This window comes from Neoarius graeffei, chromosome 4 (assembly GCF_027579695.1).
Source record: "Neoarius graeffei isolate fNeoGra1 chromosome 4, fNeoGra1.pri, whole genome shotgun sequence".
In the NCBI taxonomy this organism is placed as follows: Eukaryota; Metazoa; Chordata; class Actinopteri; order Siluriformes; family Ariidae; genus Neoarius; species Neoarius graeffei.
This window is the reverse complement of record NC_083572.1, coordinates 63,786,945-63,809,664: the sequence shown is the minus strand read 5'-3', so window position 1 is coordinate 63,809,664 and position 22,720 is coordinate 63,786,945. Positions and strand designations below refer to the sequence as shown.

The 22,720-nt window shown below is 41.2% G+C and overlaps 1 protein-coding gene across 1 annotated transcript; it reads left to right on the top strand.

Annotated features, from left to right (window-relative positions):
• The first annotated feature begins 5,849 nt into the window (after positions 1–5,849).
• Positions 5,850–15,914, top strand: rps26l (ribosomal protein S26, like). Its single transcript, XM_060919468.1, has 4 exons — positions 5,850–5,908; positions 12,771–12,948; positions 13,135–13,265; positions 15,819–15,914. Exons 1-4 carry the CDS (start codon positions 5,906–5,908, stop codon positions 15,852–15,854), a joined length of 348 nt encoding a protein of 115 aa, XP_060775451.1. The 5' UTR covers positions 5,850–5,905; the 3' UTR covers positions 15,855–15,914.
• The last annotated feature ends 6,806 nt before the right edge of the window (positions 15,915–22,720 follow it).

Genomic DNA, 22,720 nt, shown 5'->3' with positions numbered 1-22,720 from the left:
GACGCATGAGTGATGCACGGTCATTGTATGAGTGACGTGCCTCAGAAGTACTACACAAGTATTCCACACTTGCTATTTGTGCAGCACGCAAGACAGAAGTGCATCTCACTTTCTACCCCTATGTGTGGTGTGCGTGCAGTGCACGCGGCCTGCACACAGCACGAGGGGCAAGACTCTGGGTATATATATTGGGGAGGAACAAAGGAACCGATCGTGTAGCATTGTAGAAGGTTAGACCACCATCTCATTTGCTGTTTTTATTTGAGTATATGTTTAATTTACCATGCAAACGTCAAATAATAAAACATGAGTATAAGGGAATAACACATTTTATTACATTGTAAAAAATCCCAACTAAATAGCCCAACAGTTTGCGCACTGAAACACACTTTGACTCCGAGCTGCTGTCCTGCTCCTACTCCTGCTGAGTGGTGGGACGGGGTGTCGGGATGTCCTTGTCCTCATCACTGAGCATGGCACAAAGGCCTGACAGCGATGATGGGATTGCAATTTCCTCACTTCTGGGCATCGTTAGCTGAAACATGCATGAAAATCAGCATATATAATATTAATTACATAAGCATGTAGATACTGAAATGAATGTTTAAAGCATGTGTATTTACCTGTGAAAATCCCTCTGGCGGGGTGCTGTGCATTCTGCCGGCTTGAAGGCATACTTCTCCCTATCCGTGCAGGGCTTGCAGTGCTGCTACCATCATCATCAAATCCTTCCTCCTCCTCCTCCTCCCCCTGTACTGTTTCAGGCTCGGTTACTTCACTTTTGCTCGCTTCTTCTTGGGTCCCATTTTCTAAACTTTAAACTGAAATTTTTTTAAATTTTCCCACAAAATATCCAATGTTCTTCAGTTGAAAGACAGATGCAGAATGCTGCAGACACGCTGGTTTTATACTCACTCCTGACTTACTTCACACGCAAGTTATGAGTGATTGTCACATGCTAATCATATGCATCACACACGCTTCACAAGTGCGGCCTGAACTCCTAGCACAGGAAACTGGTAAAATGCAAGTCACACACACTCCACACTCACTGGACATGCACTGATCACGTGCGTCAGATACACACTTTCCATGGGCTAACGACGCAATAGGCCATTTGCAGGAATTGGTCACGTGTCAATTTTCCCCATAGCAACAAGCCCGTGGTGGGCAAGCTAACTTGACATTCCTTGACAACCATAAGAGTTTGACTGGCGATGCGAAGCAATCCATTTCTATATTAGCTGTTTTTACCTTTTCTACTGTCTTTTTTTTACCCAAATTTTCGTGTGTACTTGGAAAAAGTTTGTGGTTTTAACTTCTGTCGTAAGTTAAAGCGAATCACTGGCCGTAAAAGAGAGTTTTTTGGACTCAAGTTGGTCACCGCTGAAGGAAATCTCATCTCATTATCTCTAGCCACTTTATCCTGTTCTACAGGGTCGCAGGCAAGCTGGAGCCTATCCCAGCTGACTACGGGCGAAAGGCGGGGTACACCCTGGACAAGTCGCCAGGTCATCACAGGGCTGACACATAGACACAGACAACCATTCACACTCACATTCACACCTACGGTCAATTTACAGTCACCAGTTAACCTAACCTGCATGTCTTTGGACTGTGGGGGAAACCGGAGCACCCGGAGGAAACCCACACGGACACGAGGAGAACATGCAAACTCTGCACAGAAAGGCCCTCACCGGCCACGGGGCTCGAACCCGGACCTTCTTGCTGTGAGGCGGCAGTGCTAACCACTACACCACCGTGCCGCCCGCTGAAAGAAATTCACGTGCGAAATGGTGGATTTCTCACAGGGGCGTAGCTAGGATTTTTCAGGGGGGGGGTCACACACTGACCGGCAGCCTGAGTACATTATGTAACAAAAAATAATTACCACTGCTAGTTTTAGGTAGTGTAGAAACCAGTTCTTCCATTATTGCTGTTTCTTCCACGTTTTCTTGATGTGTTCTAGAAACGGCACAGTAAAACTTAGCTTCGAAGCCACAAAATGCAACTTTGATGGAAAAAAATAAAAATAAATTGCTTACCTCTCTTCACGTCGAAAGAAGGAGGAAAGTTTCGCTTGTTTTGACATGGCAAATTATTAACACGAGGAAATACTCGTAATTCGCACCTAAAAAGACTGCAGCTACACTGGCAGCTTGACCAGGCTTTCTTGTGCAATCGTGTTGCGCTTGCACAGAACCATGTCAGTCCTGTGCGCCTTGGCTCATGCACCTGAAGGTGTGCCTCAGGCTGCGCACAGGGCATTAACAAAGAAGACCTGTCTTTAATCAATGAACTACGTTTGGGCTATTTAAGGACTGCACCCATGCAAGGACTATGCGAAGTATTACACCACGTCTAGTGTGTCCTACAGAGCCTTGGTCCCTGTTCTTGTTGACCACCTGGTTTTTTGACTTCTGTTTCTCGTCCCTTGATCTTGTATAGTTTTGCCTCTGATATTCTGTCCACGCCTTGATTGACCTCCTGCCAGTTTCCTCGATTACGACTTTGCCTGCTGTTTCAGACTGTTTGCCTGTTGTGTGCGTTTCAAGCACTTTATGCTCATATCGCACTGTGCATTATTTAACATATCTGCACTTACATCCGCACACTCTGACAAACTGGGTTTTCATGCCCAAACCACAGGAAGTCCATACAAGGTTACAGAAACCCTAATGAGGCTGAGGTGACAATCTAGTTTAAAAAAAAAATGCTAGAAAAATTACATTGAGCGCTTTTCTAATATTCTTATGTGGCTATTGAAAAAATGTATGGTCCGACGGGGGGGGTCATGGGCACTCCAGGACCCCCCCAGCTACGCCCCTGTCTCAGGTATGTTTACAACTTTTTTATAATTTCTCCTTTTCTACCTTTATCATTCACTTAATGTGTGAAGATTCTTGAAAATAAATACAGATATATCTGTAGATGTGTTTTTAGCCAATAAGAAGCAGATTAAAAAAAAAAAACTCTTTCACGCCCAATGATTCGCTTTAATTTATGACAGAAGTTAAAACCACAAACTTTTTCCAAGTACACATGAAAATTCGGGTCAAAAAAGACAGTAGAAAAGATAAAAACAGCTATTATAGAAATGGATTGCTTCGCATCGCCAGTCAAACTCTTATGGTTGTCAAGGAATGTCAAGTTAGCTTGCCCACTACGGGCTTGTTGCTACGGGAAAAATTGGCCCATGACCAATTCCTGCAAATGGCCTATTTTCCCCAGGCCTCGAGGAAGTCAGGTGTGCAACCTGTACTTGACAAGTTCTTTGGCTGGACTCCTCCCCCAAACTTCCCCCCAGGTTCACCGCGACCCATGCGTGTCCAAAACACTTATGGCGGGTTGCGAGTGAGGCTTAAGAAGAAGAAGAAGAAGAAACCTTTATTTGTCAGATGCACACTTCAAGCACAGTGAAATTCATCCTCTGCATTTAACCCATCTGAAGCAGTGAACACACACACAAACACCCAGAGCAGTGGGCGGCCACAACAGAGCGCCCGGGGAGTAGTCAGGGGTCAGGTACCTTGCTCAAGGGCACCTCAGCCCAAGGCCACCCCACGTTAACCTAACCTGCATGTCTTTGGACTGTGGAGGAAACCGGAGCAGCCGGAGGAAACCCACGCAGACACGGGGAGAACATGCAAACTCCACACAGAAAGGCCCTCGCTGGCCACTGGGTTCGAACCCAGAACCTTCTTGCTGTGAGGAGACCGTGCTAACCACTACACAATGGACAGTAGTCTGATTCTGATAATAATAATAATCTCATCTCATTATCTCTAGCCGCTTTATCCTGTTCTACAGGGTCGCAGGCAAGCTGGAGCCTATCCCAGCTGACTACAGGTGAAAGGCGGGGTACACCCTGGACAAGTCGCCAGGTCATCACAGGGCTGACACATAGACACAGACAACTATTCACACTCACATTCACACCTACGGTCAATTTAGAGTCACCAGTTAACAGTGGCGTGCACAGACATTTTGGGGGGCAAGTGCTCTGGGGGGAAAAAGGGCACTTTTTTGCGCATGTGGAACGCCTTATTATAAAAGTCTGAGATTTAACCCTCCTCTTGTGTTCATAATCATATCAAAATTTTGGGTATTTTTCTGTAGTTCCATCTTTAAAATGTCTGATAAAGTCTGAAAGTCTGATCTTCCCGTCACTGACTTGAGTCTCAAGACTGTTTATTCACAGATTTCCGTGAGATCATCTTAAAATTTGTAATGAAATATACACACTCAATGGGCTCAACGGAGCTCTCCTTTATTTGCATAACGGCGTGCATACTAGCATAACGTGATATTCTTAATCATGTTATAAAAACAGGTCGGAATTGATGGAGAGTGGGGTTGCCTCAATGGTTTAGGCTACATTTAAAATGTTGTTCAGTTTGTTTCTCCATATGGAAAGGGAGCAAATAAGCTGGCAAAGGCTGCCATGTGCAGTTGTTTCTGTATGAGACGGGCTACTTCACGACAAAATAATTACAGCTTGGGCTTAGAGGGCAAACAATACATTTTCACTTGATTCATGTGTTACCTGGCTGGTGGGGCAGGGGAAGAGCTGACTGACTGCCCGATGTGTTGTCTGCGCTATGACAAGGCCGTGGCTTCCAGGACGCTATGCTGCTGCAACCTCACATTGAATGCACTGCACGCTTGTTCACGTGACAGAGCAAGAGAGACAGAGGTCCGGTGTGTGCGCGGAGGGGGCACACATCGGGACATTATTTTCACACACGCTTTTAATGCCGCGGCTTTTCTAAAAGATCATGTCGACATTGGCCTCAGTAAACTGTAAAAAAAAAATTCAAAAGGGCACTTTTTTGGACAGAGGGCAGAGGGCCAGGTGCTTGAGCACCACCTCGTGTCTATCTGTGCACGCCACTGCCAGTTAACCTAACCTGCATGCCTTTGGACTGTAGGGGAAACCGGAGCACCCGGAGGAAACCCACGCGGACACGGGGAGAACATGCAAACTCTGCGCAGAAAGGCCCTCGCCGGCCACGGGGCTCGAACCCGGACCTTCTTGCTGTGAGGCGACAGCGCTAACCACTACACAATGGACAGTAAAGTAGTCTGATTCTGATAATAATAATAATAATATTAGTATTATTAGGGGCGGCACGGTGGTGTAGTGGTTAGCGCTGTCGCCTCACAGCAAGAAGGTCCTGGGTTCGAGCCCCGGGGCCGGCGAGGGCCCTTCTGTGTGGAGCTTGCATGTTCTCCGCGTGGGTTTCCTCCGGGTGCTCCGGTTTCCCCCACAGTCCAAAGACATGCAGGTTAGGTTAACTGGTGACACTAAATTGACCGTAGGTGTGAATGTGAGTGTGAATGGTTGTCTGTGTCTATGTGTCAGCCCTGTGATGACCTGGCGACTTGTCCAGGGTGTACCCCGCCTTTCGCCCATAGTCAGCTGGGATAGGCTCCAGCTTGCCTGCGACCCTGTAGAACAGGATAAAGCGGCTAGAGATAATGAGATTATTATTGTCATCATGAAAAGAAAAACCAGGGTAGTGATGGTGATAGTTTTTTTTTAAGGATTTAGCAAATACAAGATTAAATAAAATACATGTAAGCCAGCAAACATTTGTATAAATTCAACGTAAAAAAATTGCTGCATTCACAATGCATTCTGGACTCATCACATCATGACAACAGCGCGATATCCTTCCGCCATGACTTAGTTCCAGTTCAGAAATGATGTTAAATCACTGTTTGTTCGAATTGACAAAAAAAATGTCAAACACAAATCTATGTCACTTAACATAAATTAGTATTCATAATTATTACATTTCAGATGATAAAATACCCAGAGTCTTTTTTTTTCCGCGGAGGAAGAACGTTATTCCAGTTCCGGTCCGCCTCTTCCGGTTCTCTTTCCTGCCTCCTTTCCAAGATGGTGAGTGCTGAAATGTGTTGACCATGTCTGCTAATGTAGATAAACGTTACATATCTCAGTGCTGCGGCAGAAAAAGTTTGTGGCTATGAAGCGTTGTTATTCTGTTAAAGTGTTGGATAAACTAGATATAAATAATAAGCGCTGTAGGCGGTGTGCATTGGGAGGAGAGGCGAGTGTGTGACCATGCGCCGCTCCTCATGCTCGCAGGAGGCCTCAGCGTGGAGCTGCAGACTTGCACCGCTTTGGGTGATGGCGCGTCGAATCAGCCTAGTATTTAAACTTTATAAAATAGCTATGATTTAAATAAATAAACTATTAATGGCTATGTCATTTTGGTTATCACATGGGCATACTTTTATTAGGATACAGTCAAGTCAAGTTTGTTTGTATAGCGCCTTTAACAATAAACATCGTCCCAAAGTAGCTTAACAGAATTTGAACGACTTAAAACATGAGCTAATTTTATCCCTAATCTATCCCCAATGAGCAAGCCTGTGGCGACGGTGGCAAGGAAAAACTCGCTCAGACGACATGAGGAAGAAACCTCGAGAGGAACCAGACTCAAAAGGGAACCCATCCTCATTTGGGCGACAGTTTTAACATGAAGTCAGTTTCGTTGATGTTATAACTCTTCATTGATGAAAACTTGAGTGAAAAGCTGTTCATGACAACTGCAGTCCTAAAGTTAGCAAGTCAACTGTAGTCCTCAGCCACAAAAGCATTACTGTAAGAGTCCAGAGCGTCTTCCAAGTGTAACTTTCGACTGTCCACATGGGGCCGTCCTCCACAGGAACGATGTGATGAGACTCCAATCAGACCTAGGGCATCAGGATGGATCAGGCAGGTCCGAGGAGCAGAAAAGGCCAGCACCTCGATCCCAGGATTGACATGTAACTCAGAGGGACAGATTTGGGGGGGGGAGAGAAAACATAGGTTGTTAAGTATGCCCAATGTCCCCTGAATAAGTAGGAATAGTATACATTTTGCACTGAGTACAAGCAGGGGCTCCGGCAAAACTAACTATGACAGCATAACTAAAGCTGGGCATGCACTGTGCGATTTTTGGCCCGGTTTTGACACGATTTTTACTTGTGCGACTATTTTGGAGATCGGGCCGAGTTTTGGCTCAATTGTGCATCTTGGATCGTGTAGTATACATGGGGTAACGACAAGCGATTAACACCTCACAACTAGGGATGGCGAAAACTAAAAAAAATCTTGACCGACCACCAAGCCTCATTAGCCGGTTAAAGTCGGTTAACCTATGAGTTTAAAATTCTAGAATTGGAATTATTAGAATCTATTCTAAATCTAACCGCGAGCATCCGCACATTCAGTCCCAGTCGCTGCCCTCCACTCACATTACCTTTTCTACAGCGCGAAACATTTAGTCGAACACGGCACTGATGTCGAGGGGTTTGTATTGGAGCGGAGGACAAATGGCTCCAGCTTAGAGACAGTTTCAGTTGGCCATAATGGCGTTGAAAATAAAGTCAAGTGCTAGAAGAAGTACATAACATTCAGTGATGGGAATAACGGCGTTAAAATAAAGGCTGTTATAATGCCGGGTAATCTAATTAATTAGCTACAATCGTTATAACGCCATTACCAATAACAACACGCCATTACTGCATGGTATTGAAGTTGCTCTGAAGCCGTCACCGACTTGGCTCACAGACATAAAAGCTGCGCTTGTCACTCCCCCTCAGACACCGCTGTCATTTCATTCTCTCCCCTTCCCTCCAAAAGTCGGCATCTGCGCCTTTAGTTTGTGTGGAGAGATATGATCTGCAATAACATGCATTGTTGGCTACAGACCGAAACATACTTTCAGAATGCACTGGCCAAGGCAGGACTAAACTCGATGTGTCGTCTAATAATAATTAAAAAAAAAACAGAATAGTAATTTGTAAGCTAAAAAGTCTAGCCTGATACTTTTTTATTTTTCACAAATACAGTCAACTTCTGTCAAGGGTCACACAAAAAACAGTTGTTCTTGGAAATACATAGGCTAACAAGTTAACAGGTTTAAACAAGTTGAAATAGAAAACACTGTGGTCTACAAAGTAGAATGTAATCCAACACTGAGACTTTTCTTTCGCCGAGTGGCAGCTGTCTTCAACTGGGGCGGGAGGGCGGGACATGACTGAATGGGTGTTTTTGATTTGTCAGCTGTCGTCCTTACACCGCATGGCATGCCCCAAGCATTTACAACACAGAATTCCAGGTTTTCCACTCCAAAATCGGCAGCTTCAAAACGATTGATTTTTTTTAACCGACAACCAAAAAAAAATTAACCGGTTGACGTTGATTCGGTCAACCATCGGTCAAACGGTCATCGGTTAACATCCCTACTCACGACCTCCTCGTGATCGATCGAATGAAAATCAAACCTGTTTGAAATCCTGAGCATCGCATCCGAGCATCAGCTCGTATAGTGTGAGAACAGGAATCGTAAGCTGCGTGCTGTTTACCCCTGCAATTCACTCGTGCAGTGTGAGCAGCAGCTGAATACCGCGATTGAAAAAATCAGTGTATGCCCAGCTTAAAAGGGGAGAGCTAGAAAGTAACACAGGCATGAGGGAGCCCTGGGACATAAAGCAGCCAGCCACTATACCGTCAACAAACTCGAGTGACCAGCACGTGTTGGTGTGGCGGTTACTCTAGTTCAGCGTTTCTCAACCTTTTTTCAGTCACGGCACCCTTCCGAAGTATGCAAATTCTCAAGGCACCCCATATAAAATATACGCAGTCACGCTGACCCCGGCAGTGATGACGTGACATGGGAAAGGGGGCCGTGAGACAAATTTTGATGATGCATGAGGTGGCGATGATCTGCGTTAGTGTAACAATCGTTTTTTTGGAATTTTAATTCATTTTATTTATTTCAATGTTAGAATATATAATTTTTTGACGGCACCCCGGTTGAGAAAGGCTGCTCTAGTTAATGTGAGAAAGGGAAAAGGTAACAGCACCATAGCTCTCTTGTCAAATTCAGAAAAATCAGGTGATTTTATTCTACAGTCACTAAACTAACTTAAAATCAAGTTTCCATGCTTTTTTGCTTTTGCATGCAAAAAAAAGATTTGTGTTTTTTTTTATGTTAGAAGCAGTCAGTTGTAAAACAACAAAAGCAACAGATACAGTTAATGCTTGCTTTAGTTTCTGTACAAGTCTAGCTCGTAAACATCAATGAGCCTTTTTTTTTATTGTCAAATTATTTAAAAAAAAGTAACATTTCTGAAATGGAACTAACAGTTTCTATTGATAATTCACTGCGTCATTGCATTCATTCAACATAAAATACTCAAGACCTAGTGCCATCACTCCTGATCATCCTCTTTAACCAGTTAGATAATCAACTACCAAAAAAAAACCAACACCAAAGTGTGCTGCCCACCTTGCTGTTTCCTTAAAGCAGATACGCAGAACCTTTATTTTTAAATAAATTTGAGTGGATAATATCTCCATCCTTGATTCTTGTATGCTGCATAAATGGGAATTAAAAAATATATATTTTTGAGAGTTAAAATCGACCGCAAACTTTTTTCCACTTTCTACCCACTTTTTAAATATTTTCGTAGATCACATTTTGTTAATCATTCATTGTTTGTTTGTATTAACTTCTAGATTTGTAGTTTACCAATAAATGTCAACAGGCAGTTGACACTGTAACCACATGAAAATCCAGGTCAAAGGTCGCATGTCGTTCCTTGAAACAAAATATAAAATATCTACTGATATTGCAATATGTGGTAGATATTTACAACAAACTGCAAAAAAAAAAATCTGAATATTTCAAACGTAATTTTTTTATATGCTAGGAATTTAATTCTGGTCTAATTCTATTTATTGTGATAGGATTCCAAATACTCTATAACAGGGGTTTTCAAAGTGTGGAGCGCGCCTCCCCAGGGGGCGCCAGAGTTCTTCGGGGGGGGCGCAAGGTGAGGAAAAATAAACCAGAATAAGTTACTATTGCGGACATTGAGCGAACTTCAGCTAGCCTTTGCCAGAGACAAAATGGATCGATTTTTAGTACCTAAAACTACAGTGAGTGAGGAGACAGAGTCTGGGCCAAGCAAAAAAACAGACCCTCCAGGATTTCGCGATGTTGCGATTTGCAACTTCAACGCGAATTCAGGGCGGTGTTGCAATTATATCCAATCACCGCAACTTTCCCGCAAATTTCACCAATCGTTGGCGTCGTCTTGAGGTGACGTCGACAAACTACCTTCCACCTTACTTCCATGTATACGTTCAAGAGAAGCAGCATGCGCGCAGTGTTGCCAGATTGGGCAGTTTCAAGTGCATTTTGGCGGGTTTTGAACTGGAAAACGTCAGCAGTATCTGGCAACACTGCATGTGCAAGTCAGTGTTTTATATAGGCTTAAATTCTGTTACTGAAAGTGTGTTATGTTTACAGTGAAGGACTGTGTGCACTTTACATTATTTTTTACTTAATACAAGAAATTAATGGATGCCAACGTTTTTGCCAAAATGGTATTTTATTTTCCATTGTTTAGGCAGCTTCAGCATCATACTGTGAGATTCTGTTCAAATTGTTTTTTTCTTCTATGAAGCCTGATGGTGATGATACACGGGGCAACTTTTTGGGCAATGTTGCTGAGCATTGTTGCTGGGCAATTGCGTTTTGACTCTTTTCTATTGAGATTGGGCAACATTGTTTCTTTCTGAATGGTTTTGATAATCTCTGGCAACTTTTTGAGATAAGCCAATCAGAACGCGAGTATAGAGTCATGTGACCTCCGGTGAGGTTCGGATCAGAAATTTCAAACAAATATGGCGGCCGCTCAGTGTCAGTGGAGTGAAGAGATGGAGAGACTCCTCATCTGTTTTTACGCTGGTAAGTTGTTATTTTAATATTCTATATGGAGGAATTTACCTCACCAAAGCTCTAAAAAACAACAGACAGCTTGATTAAATGGTCACAGCAAAAATTAAGACATCGATTTTTTTTTTTAGCTAACTGTAAACTGCCGTTGCTAACTGTTGTTGCCCATTGTTAGTTGCCCTGAAAAGTTGCCCTGTGTCTCACCTAGTTGCCCGTTGCCAGCAACATTGCTCGGCAACATTGCCCAAAAAGTTGCCCCGTGTATCATCACCATAAGCCATTTATTTTATTAGTTTATAATTATTGTTTAATTTAGTCTTCAGGAGAGACTGCCTGCACACAGTACTAGTATTAATAGTTTTTTTTTTTCTTACATGAAAGCTGAGGCATTTATATTATATTTTAAGGTAACTTCATGTTGTGCTGTGAGGTTCTATGCACTTTAACTTTTGAACCAACAGGAGCATTTGGATAAGTAAAGCCTATTTTTCTGCATGTTTGTAGTCCTGGTAATCTTTTATATTGGTAAAGTTGTTTATAGGACTATTTCTCAGTGTCTTTGTTTTTTTAATCAATAGTTTTTCAGTAATAACTTAATATTTAACATGTCACTCAATTTTAATCACAAAAAGAGAAAATCGCAACAATTTCTTGCAACTTTCACTTCCTCCCGCAATGTAATCGCAACAAAAACCTAAAAAACACCGCAACTTTCAGCGCAAATTTTTGGAAACCCCCGCAACATCAGACATTTTAGCCCGCAACAATCACAAAAAAGGCCCGCGGAATCCTGGGGGGACTGAAATAAGAAGGAAGTATGACCACGATTATTTAAAGTTTGGATTTTCATGGACTGGATCTGAAGATGCTCCACTGCCACAGTGTGTTGTCTGCCAAGAGGTGCTAGCTAACGATGCTATGAGATGTTTAAAATGTGTAAAACAAGATGTTTTAAAAAGAAAAGCACAGATGTTTAAAATGTGTAAAAGAAAAAATAAAAATGTGTACAACAACCATTTTTTGTTAAAAATATGAATGGAACATTAAGTATAGCAACAACAAAAATTGTAAGGGGGGGGGGGGGGCGCTGTTGTTTATTTGCTCTCCGAGGGGGGGCTGACTCTCCCACACTTTGAAAACCCCTGCTCTATAAGCATTCCATTCTGTTATGAATCAGAAAAAAATATTATAAATCACAGCACTTATTTTTTTTAAAAAAAGTACTTCAACAATGTTACACACAGATCGATCCATAACAGTTGTAAATGTCACTTAATTCCACAGGGTGTCAATAATGGTGGACACTGGGTGAAAGTGATCACTATTATCGACACCTCACGTGACTTCTCAAACGCGCATTTAGGTACAAAATGGCGACTGTCACATGAAAGAGTAAGAAACAAAGTAGGTTTTGACAGATATCATGAAATATCGGTGAATTTGGTAAGTAAAAGCATATCCATGATCTTTCCACCATGCTTACCTGCAATGATAACGTCTGAGTTTTTCTCAACTTGCTGATCATGCTAAAAAACCTATTCCATCTCAGGTAACGAGCTGTGTCATCAGGCGACAAGATCAAAGAGCGAGGGAGGTCTTCCGGTTGATTAATTAACCAATAATGACTATTGTAACTGAAACTCACCTTTTGTAAAATTGTGTTTTATTGGTAAATCTGAAAAGGTGTCAATAATTGTAACCGCCGCTCTAGTTAGGTTAGTAGTGACACTACTTTTTGCAACTGCCAAGCACTGATATTAATGTATATCTGGATGTGTTGATGGTAAATCTCTGCATATTGTGACATGAATGGCCAGCAAGATGTGAGTTGAACATTTAGCAATTATTTAACAATGCACAATTGTTCACGTTAAGGTTCAGCATCCTGCCCAGCACACACACTTTCAAGAACATTTAAAATGGAATGTGAACACTAGTTGAGACCTCAAGATGCTCACCTTTTCATTACTTTCATCTGTTTTGCATGTGCACTTTTTAAAAAAATAGACTAAGAAGAGAAGGAATAACGGACGCGCCAAAAAGGGCCGTGGGCATGTCCAGCCTATCCGCTGCACAAACTGTGCTCGGTGTGTACCCAAAGATAAGGCCATCAAGAAGTTTGTCATCAGGAACATTGTTGAGGCTGCAGCTGTGAGGGACATCTCGGAGGCTAGTGTATTTGACTGTAGGTTTAAATACTTAACCATTTACCTTTTTTTTTAAATTACTCATATTATGCACGTATTCTTAATTGAAACCAAACTGGCTAAAATATGACTGCTGGAATTTTACAGTAATGTTATTGTTGGTGCTTTTTGATATGTGTGTCAGTAATTGATGTGTAACTACAATTGTTCTTTCCCTTATATAGCTTATGTGCTGCCTAAGCTCTATGTGAAACTGCATTATTGCGTGAGCTGTGCCATCCACAGTAAAGTGGTGAGGAACCGTTCTCGGGAGGCCCGTAAGGACCGGACACCACCTCCACGGTTTAGGCCTAGTGTAAGCATCTGATAAGCTCAATAACATCTATACACCTTAAAGATAGACTGCATTTCAGATTTTTCAAGTGTAGGTCATAAAAATAATTTTCCCTGACAACCAGTTATTTTTGTTTAGTGGACCAAAAGCTACCGAATTCGAATCACAGACTTCCAATTTTATTAGTTTTTCTCAATACAACCCCGATTCCAAAAAAGTTGGGACAAAGTACAAATTGTAAATAAAAACGGAATGCAATGATGAAGTTTCAAAATTCCATATTTTATTCAGAATAGAACATAGATGGCATATCAAATGTTTAAACTGAGAAAATGTATCATTTAAAGAGAAAAAATAGGTGATTTTAAATTTCATGACAACAACACATCTCAAAAAAGTTGGGACAAGGCCATGTTTACCACTGTGAGACATCCCCTTTTCTCTTTACAACAGTCTGTAAACGTCTGGGGACTGAGGAGACAAGTTGCTCAAGTTTAGGGATAGGAATGTTAACCCATTCTTGTCTAATGTAGGATTCTAGTTGCTCAACTGTCTTAGGTCTTTTTTGTCGTATCTTCCGTTTTATGATGCGCCAAATGTTTTCTATGGGTGAAAGATCTGGACTGCAGGCTGGCCAGTTCAGTACCCGGACCCTTCTTCTACGCAGCCATGATGCTGTAATTGATGCAGTATGTGGTTTGGCATTGTCATGTTGGAAAATGCAAGGTCTTCCCTGAAAGAGATGTTGTCTGGATGGGAGCATATGTTGCTCTAGAACCTGGATATACCTTTCAGCATTGATGGTGTCTTTCCAGATGTGTAAGCTGCCCATGCCACACGCACTAATGCAACCCCATACCATCAGAGATGCAGGCTTCTGAACTGAGCGCTGATAACAACTTGGGTCGTCCTTCTCCTCTTTAGTCCGAATGACACGGCGTCCCTGATTTCCATAAAGAACTTCAAATTTTGATTCATCTGACCACAGAACAGTTTTCCACTTTGCCACAGTCCATTTTAAATGAGCCTTGGCCCAGAGAAGACGTCTGCGCTTCTGGATCATGTTTAGATCCGGCTTCTTCTTTGAACTATAGAGTTTTAGCTGGCAACGGCGGATGGCACGGTGAATTGTGTTCACAGATAATGTTCTCTGGAAATATTCCTGAGCCCATTTTGTGATTTCCAATACAGAAGCATGCCTGTATGTGATGCAGTCCCATCGAAGGTCCCGAAGATCACGGGCACCCAGTATGGTTTTCCGGCCTTGACCCTTACGCACAGAGATTCTTCCAGATTCTCTGAATCTTTTGATGATATTATGCACTGTAGATGATGATATGTTCAAACTCTTTGCAATTTTACACTGTCGAACTCCTTTCTGATATTGCTCCACTATTTGTCAGCGCAGAATTAGGGGGATTGGTGATCCTCTTCCCATCTTTACTTCTGAGAGCCGCTGCCACTCCAAGATGCTCTTTTTATACCCAGTCATGTTAATGACCTATTGCCAACTGACCTAATGAGTTGCAATTTGGTCCTCCAGCTGTTCCTTTTTTGTACCTTTAACTTTTCCAGCCTCTTATTGCCCCTGTCCCAACTTTTTTGAGATGTGTTGCTGTCATGAAATTTCAAATGAGCCAATATTTGGCATGAAATTTCAAAATGTCTCACTTTCGACATTTGATATGTTGTCTATGTTCTATTGTGAATACAATATCAGTTTTTGAGATTTGTAAATTATTGCATTCCATTTTTATTTACAATTTGTACAGTACTTTGTCCCAACTTTTTTGGAATCGGGGTTGTAGAACAATTAATGATTTTGGGGGGCCGTGTGGCCCAAAATTCTCCGCCGTTTTTTTCCTGCTTCACCGTGACCCACTTCAAGATACTACATCATGCATCACATGGTGTGCTCTCCCCGTTCGTGCAAGGCATTGTGGGGAAACAAAATTGAAACAGGAGAGGAAATGTGTGTGAATGAAACGTGAAAGAGTGACTACAGTAACGGAAAGTGAGAAAAAAAGACGTTATGTTGTGAAGGAAAGGAAACACAGGACCAAACTAATAAATATCGGCGGTCAGCGAGCACCTTGGCGTGATCAGCTGTTTGTTTAGTGACAGAATGATGTAACCGTCAGTGTACGGTCAAGGTAAACTTGCACATGTGCACGCCAGACTTCCTCTGTCTGCTTGACTGCGTGAAGCGAGCAATTTCGTGCACGTCATTTGCTAGGGAATCCCTTCAATTTAAATAACTTCCCAGCCACAGAATGTGATTTTTTTTTGGGAGATATTGCAGAAATAAATGTGTATCACAGTGACCAAATTTCAGAGGGAACTAAATTTCCCAAATTTTATGAACTCGAAAGGCTGTATAGCTTTAAACAAAATCTGTGCACACGAATGTATAAAACTGCAAAGCTTCATTATATCAGGCGATGAAGTAATAATAAAAAAAAACACTGCATATACTTATAATTTCTTTGTGAAGAACCCCCCACACACACACATTTGACACATCCCTCCCCTCTTAACTTTTCTGCACTAATTTTATTTTTTGCTTTTCTGCAGGGTGTTGCCCCCAGAGCTCCTCCAAAGCCAATGTGAAGAATGAGTCAAAAACTGTACATTTATGTGCAAATGGAATAAAATGATTTGACGATAAAATATTGTCTTGTATGAATAGTGGTTTTATTGTGTGTTAAAGATGCTTTCAGTATTACAATGATCACTGGTGTTTCAGAATTACTTTAAAATACACTTTGACTGGAAACCTATATACAGTATATACTTTTTGAAATAGTACATTAGATTTTGTTTGGTTTGTGAAAGAGTTACATTTTGGCTCAGGGTTTGACAGCACAATAATCCTAATATTTGAGCCATTTCCTTTTTTGGTCTGCTGTGCTATTCTGTAGGGCTCATCTGCTTTGTATTGTTCAAAGGAGGTTTACGCAATGAATAAGGGCTGATCTCAGATCACTTTTACTTCCCTGTTGATTGTAATTTTAACAGCTGCAGAAAGGAGCTTAATATATGTTTTAATTAAAATGGGTCAAATTAATTGAATGATTTCTAACTCATCAAGAACCCAACTCATTCAGTGGAAAAAACAAATGTCTTGTTATAGCATTGACCTAACACGGAAAATATTTCCTGTGGAGACATCAAAGCATAATTGACACTGATGCTACTTGATTCCTTGTTGAATGCCACCATCAACTGTTAAGAGCAGAGATCTTGTGCATTTATAGACACCTTTTACCTGCGAGCTCTCAGATCCACAAACCGTAGCTGCCAGAGCATCGTTTTACCATCTGCCTAACCTACATATTGGATTTGAAACTGCTGAGAGAGCTGCTAAGTCTCTCTGATCCTCTTTATGAGGTGCCTTAAGCACCAGTCTTTTCTTTCCCAGAGAGATGGTCATTTGGAGTAGACTGTACCTAACTGGTCAACTGATTTATGTTCAATCGAACATGATCTTTCACTGAAGAACTGCCTTCATGGAATTGTAAAAGGAGCAGCACAAAGAAGATCTGGTTGTCTTAATATACCCACCGTGTCTTGAGGTGTCTGAACAAGGAAGTGAGTCATTCTATAATTTGGGGTATATTTTGCATTAAAAAAAAACCCAAAAAACTGTTCTTTTTCAATAGAACAAGCAGAGATTCTTGTGAATATACTTTAGTGTACCATATCTGCTAGTTGCAAAGTGTAACTAACATTAAAAAAAAAATTAAGGGAAAGGATGTTTTTGACTCAGTTTGTCTGATGTTAAGGACAAATGATGTCATTTCAGTTATTTGATTAAATTCTGCACTTCAAGTGAAATACAATTTTAAGGGCTCTTCAGTGTATTCTGCCATTATATACAATAATGATTTAATTTTTTTCCCCCAGATATGCGGGTGATATTCAGGACTGAGATATATATATATATATATATATATATATATATATATATATATATGGACATATAGATACGGATGAGTGTTTTATGTGTCACTTGTGAGGAAATTGAGTTGTTTTGAGAAGTTTGGATACTTTGTTGATATAAAAAGAACACGTTAGCTTGAAGATATGAAGTTTATCTTCTCATGTTGAAAAAACTCACATTTTTCATATGAAAGACATTGTGGATCTGAGTGACATTCAACAGTTATTCCACAAAATTGAGTTGTATACAAGCTGATATATATATATTTTTTTGCAAATTCGATGAAAACTTTATACCAAATGTCTGACAAAATCATTTCTGCTTACAATATAAACAAACCGGTGAAATGATAATAGAAAATTGTGAAAAATGCTATAATTCTTGGGGAAATAAATGTTCTTACCATCAAATACTTTTATTCCATATTTTGTTGCTTTTTTTTGTACATTTTGGGGTTTTGTTTTTGAGTAGAGTTTTTATTTTGTCCTTGGTTGATTTAGCAAAATACTGTGCCATTTTGTTTTTCCTCACTGTATATGAGCCATGTGATTGCTCATATCCAGTGAATATGGATAGAATAATTCCTGATATTTCACTTGGATGGTGTCATTCCCAGTGTTTTCCTGCTTACTAGATGTGTGTTGTCAAAATGGTGAACTGGGTCAAAAAAGCAGAAAAAATTACCATCAAAGAAAAATGCATAGACTTTAATAAATACTTGTATACACATGAGTGTTTATTAGAGAGGTGGGTGGGCGGGCGGGCAGGCAGGCAGGCCTCTCCACTCATCCTCCAGACTCTAGGGCCTTGATTTCCAAATGAAATGCAAATTTACTTTTCATATCAGGCAAGAATCGGACAATATTTGAATTTGAAAACTACAACCCCAAGTCAGATAAAGTTCGTATGCTACAGTGGTGCTTGAAAGTTTGTGAACCCTTTAGAATTTTATATATTTCTGCATAAATATGACATAAAACATCATCAGATTTTCACACAAGTCCTAAAAGTAGATAAAGAGAACCCAGTTAAACAAACGAGACAAAAATATTATACTTGGTCATTTATTTATTGAGGAAAATGATCCAATATTACATATCTGTGAGTGGCAAAAGTATGTGAACCTTTGCTTTCAGTATCTGGTGTGACCCCCTTGTGCAGCAATAACTGCAACTAAACGTTTCCGGTAACTGTTGATCAGTCCTGCACACCGGCTTGGAGGAATTTTAGCCCATTCTTCCGTACAGAACAGCTTCAGCTCTGGGATGTTGGTGGGTTTCCTCACATGAACTGCTCGCTTCAGGTCCTTCCACAACATTTCGATTGGATCAACGTCAGGACTTTGACTTGGCTATTCCAAAACATTAACTTTATTCTTCTTTAACCATTCTTTGGTTGAACGACTTATGTGCTTAGGGTCATTGTTTTGCTGCATGACCCACCTTCCCTTGAGATTCAGTTCATGGACAGATGTCCTGACATTTTCCTTTAGAATTTGCCGGTATAATTCAGAATTCATTGTTCCATCAATGATGGCAAGCCGTCCTGGCCCAGATGCAGCAAAACAAGCCCAAACCACGATACTACTACCACCATGTTTCACAGATGGGATAAGGTTCTTCTGCTGGAATGCAGTGTTTTCCTTTCTCCAAACATAATGCTTCTTATTGAAACCAAAAAGTTCTATTTTGGTCTCATTCATCCACAAAACATTTTTCCAATAGCCTTCTGGCTTGTCCACGTGATTTTTAGCAAACTGCAAACGATCAGCAATGTTCTTTTTGGAGAGCAGTGGCTTTCTCCTTGCAACCCTGCCATGCACACCATTGTTGTTCAGTGTTCAGATGGTGGACTCATGAACATTACCCAATGTGAGAGAGGCCTTCAGTTGCTTAGAAGTTACCCTGGGGTCCTTTGTGACCTCGCCGACTATTACATGCCTTGCTCTTAGAGTGATCTTTGTTGGTCAACCACTCCTGGGGAGGGTAACAATGGTCTTGAATTTCCTCCATTTGTACACAATCTGTCTGACTGTGGATTGGTGGAGTCCAAACTCCTTAGAGTTGGTTTTGTAGCCTTTTTCAGCCTGATGAGCATCAACAACGCTTTTTCTGAGGTCCTCAGAAATCTCCTTTGTTCATGCCATGATACACTTCCACAAACGTGTTGTGAAGATCAGACTTTGATAGATCCCTGTTCTTTAAATAAAACAGGGTGCCCACTCACACCTGATTGCCATCTCATTGATTGAAAACACCTGACTCTAATTTCACCTTCAAATTAACTGCTAATCCTAGAGGTTCACATACTTTTGCCACTCACAGATTAGATTAGATAGAACTTTATTGATCTCTTTGGGTGGGTTCTCTCAGGGAAATTAAAATATATGTAATATTGGATCATTTTCCTCAATAAATAAACGACCAAGTATAATATTTTTGTCTCATTTGTTTAACTGGGTTCTCTTTATCTACTTTTAGGACTTGTGTGAAAACCTGATGATGTTTTAGGTCATATTTATGCAGAAATATAGAAAATGCTAAAGGGTTCACAAACTTTCAAGCACCACTGTATGTTGAAATTAAAAATGAAAATGATTTGTCAATAATATTTCACTTCCATTGTATTCAAAATAAGACAGTAGCGCATTATTTGATGTTTTACTTCATGCATTTTATCGTCCCCCCCCAAATAAACACATTTCAATTTTGATATTTGCAAAACATTTCAAATAAAGTTGGGATGGTAAAGCATTTACTGCTTTGTAATGTTGCCATTCTTTCTCACAACACTTAAAAGATGTTTAGGGACTAAGGACACCAAGTGATGAAATGTTTCAGGTGTTATTTTGCCACACATTCTCTTTTGGAGACATAGGGGACAGGCACCGTCTCCTTTTCCAGCCATGCCTTTATAATGTGTACAGAATTTGGTTTTGCATTGTCTTGTTGAAATATTTCTGGAAAACATGTCACCTTGAAGGCAGAATATGTTGCTCCAAAGTCTCATACTTTTCTGCATTAATGCTGCTATCCCAGAAGTGAAGGTTACCTTTGGCAAGGGCACTGACACAACCCCATACCATGACAGATCATGGCTTTTGGATTTATTATTGGTAACAGACTGGATGGTCCTTTTTGTCTTTGGGCTGGAGCACAGTGTCCATTTTTTACAAAAAAGACCTGGAATACTGATTTTTCCGACCACAATCCACTTTTCCACTGTGTGATGGTCCATCCCAGATACCTCAGAGCCCAGAGAAGTCAACAGCGCTTCTGGACACAGTTAACATAAGGCTTCCTTTTTGCACAAAGTTTTAACTGGCATTTGTGAATGTAACTCGGTATTGTAGTGCTTGACAAAGGTTTGCCAAAGTAATCCTGAGCCCATGTGGTTATATCAGCTGTAGATGAAGGATTGTTCTTGATGGAAGTGTTGTCTGAGGGATCGGAGATCACAGATGTTCAACTTAGGCTTGCACCCTTGCCTTTGTGGTTATATCAGCAATATATACATCAGCTTACCCATCATAATTCCTCCACATTCCTTGAATTGTTTAATGATATTATGAATTGTAGAGAGTGAAATATCCAAATCCCTTTGGGTCTTTCTTTGAGGAGCATTGTTTTTAAACATTTCAATAATTTTGTCACCATAAAAAACCCATAATGTTGACAAACTGGAGATCCTCAGCCCATCTTTTCTCCTCAAAGACTAAGCCTTTCCTGGATACTGATATTGTTCCAAATCACGATTGCAATCACGTATTGACATCACCTGTTTCAAATCACATCATTATTTAATTCTTTTGCCTCATTAGTAGCCCTAAATTGCTCCTGTCCCAACATTTTTTGTGTTGCAGGTCTGAAACACAGGAAATGATGTATATTAACAAATTAAATGAAGTTGACCAGACAAAACATAAAATATTTTGGGCTCTTACTCTCTGCAATGAAATGCAGGTGAAAGTAAATTTAGAAATCACTGCTTTTTTTTAAATTTGCATTTTCCATACCGTCTCAACTTTTTCTGATTTGGGGTTAGAAGAAGAAGCCTTAGGCTACATCCACACGACAACGGCAACGAGATTTTATTAAAAAAAATATCGCGTCCACATGGGCAACGGATCAGTAAAATATCAGGTACATATGGCAACACAGCGCTTGCTGAAAACGATGCAATACACATGCCACACCTCTACGTGCGCTGTAAGACGGTCCCATCGGAGACACCAGAACAATAGAAGAAGTAGGATGCATGCGCATAAACCCCTTCTTCTACCCGGTGTGAAGTACTCACAGGAACAAACACACAACAACAAGAAGAAGATGGCTGCGACTACGTGAGGAAATCGTGCCTTCTGTGTGTACAAATTAGTTTTATTAGTGTTTATAGTTTTATATAACTTAATTTTCTTATTGTGTGTGAACATTTTGAAAAGCATTTTCTCATCTCATTATCTCTAGCCACTTTATCCTTCTACAGGGTCGCAGGCAAGCTGGAGCCTATCCCAGCTGACTACGGGCGAAAGGCGGGGTACACCCTGGACAAGTCGCCAGGTCATCACAGGGCTGACACATAGACACAGACAACCATTCACACTCACGGTCAATTTAGAGTCACCAGTTAACCTAACCTGCATGTCTTTGGGCTGTGGGGGAAACCAGAGCACCCGGAGGAAACCCACACGGACACGGAGAGAACATGCAAACTCCGTACAGAAAGGCCCTCGCCGGCCACAGGGCTCGAAACCTTCTTGCTGTGAGGCGACAGCGCTAACCACTACACCACCGTGCCGCCCCGAAAAGCATTTTTATCCAATAAAAAAAAGAAATTCAAGAAATGGTTCAGTTACTTGTTTATTTAAAAGAAAAGCTGTATACAAAAGTGAATGCAATGCAGTGGTTCATACAAAACAGCGAGAGTGCTGCTTGTTCTAGTCATGTGGTTGTGACGACATCGTAAACAAATCCGTTTTACTCACCCAGACGACTTCACAACGGCGCCGTTGCCAGATTTTTCCACTCTGGAACCCGTTCTCAAAAAATATCGTTTTGGGGCACCCAAAACGCCGGTGTCGTGTGGACGCCAGGCCGAAACGATAAACAATTTTATCAGATTCACCTGAATCCGTTGCCGTGTGGACAGGGCCTTAATTTGTGACATGCACACTCAAGCACAGTGAAGTTTGTCCTCTTCATTTAACCCATCTGAAGGAGTGAACACACGCATGCACACACATACCGAGAGTAGTGGGCAGCTATGCTACAGCACCCAGTGAGCAGTTGGGGGTTCAGTGCCTTGTTCAAGGGCACTTCAGCCCAAGGTCGCCCCATGTTAACCAAACTGCATGTCTTTGGACTGTGGGGGAAACCCACGCAGACACAGGGAGAACATGCAAACTCCACACAGAAAGGCCTCCATTGGCCACTGGGCTCGAACCTGGAAATTTCTTGCTGTGAGCCAACAGTGCTAACCACTACACCACCGTGCCGCCCCTGGGTTGTCCAACAATTGGTCTCCTCAGTTCCTA

Bases quoted from the DNA above. Each gene is read 5' to 3' on its own strand.
- rps26l (XM_060919468.1), top strand. The intron at 12,949-13,134 runs GTAGGTTTAAAT...TCCCTTATATAG, and splicing joins GGAGGCTAGTGTATTTGACT to CTTATGTGCTGCCTAAGCTC. The intron at 13,266-15,818 runs GTAAGCATCTGA...GCTTTTCTGCAG, and splicing joins CTCCACGGTTTAGGCCTAGT to GGTGTTGCCCCCAGAGCTCC.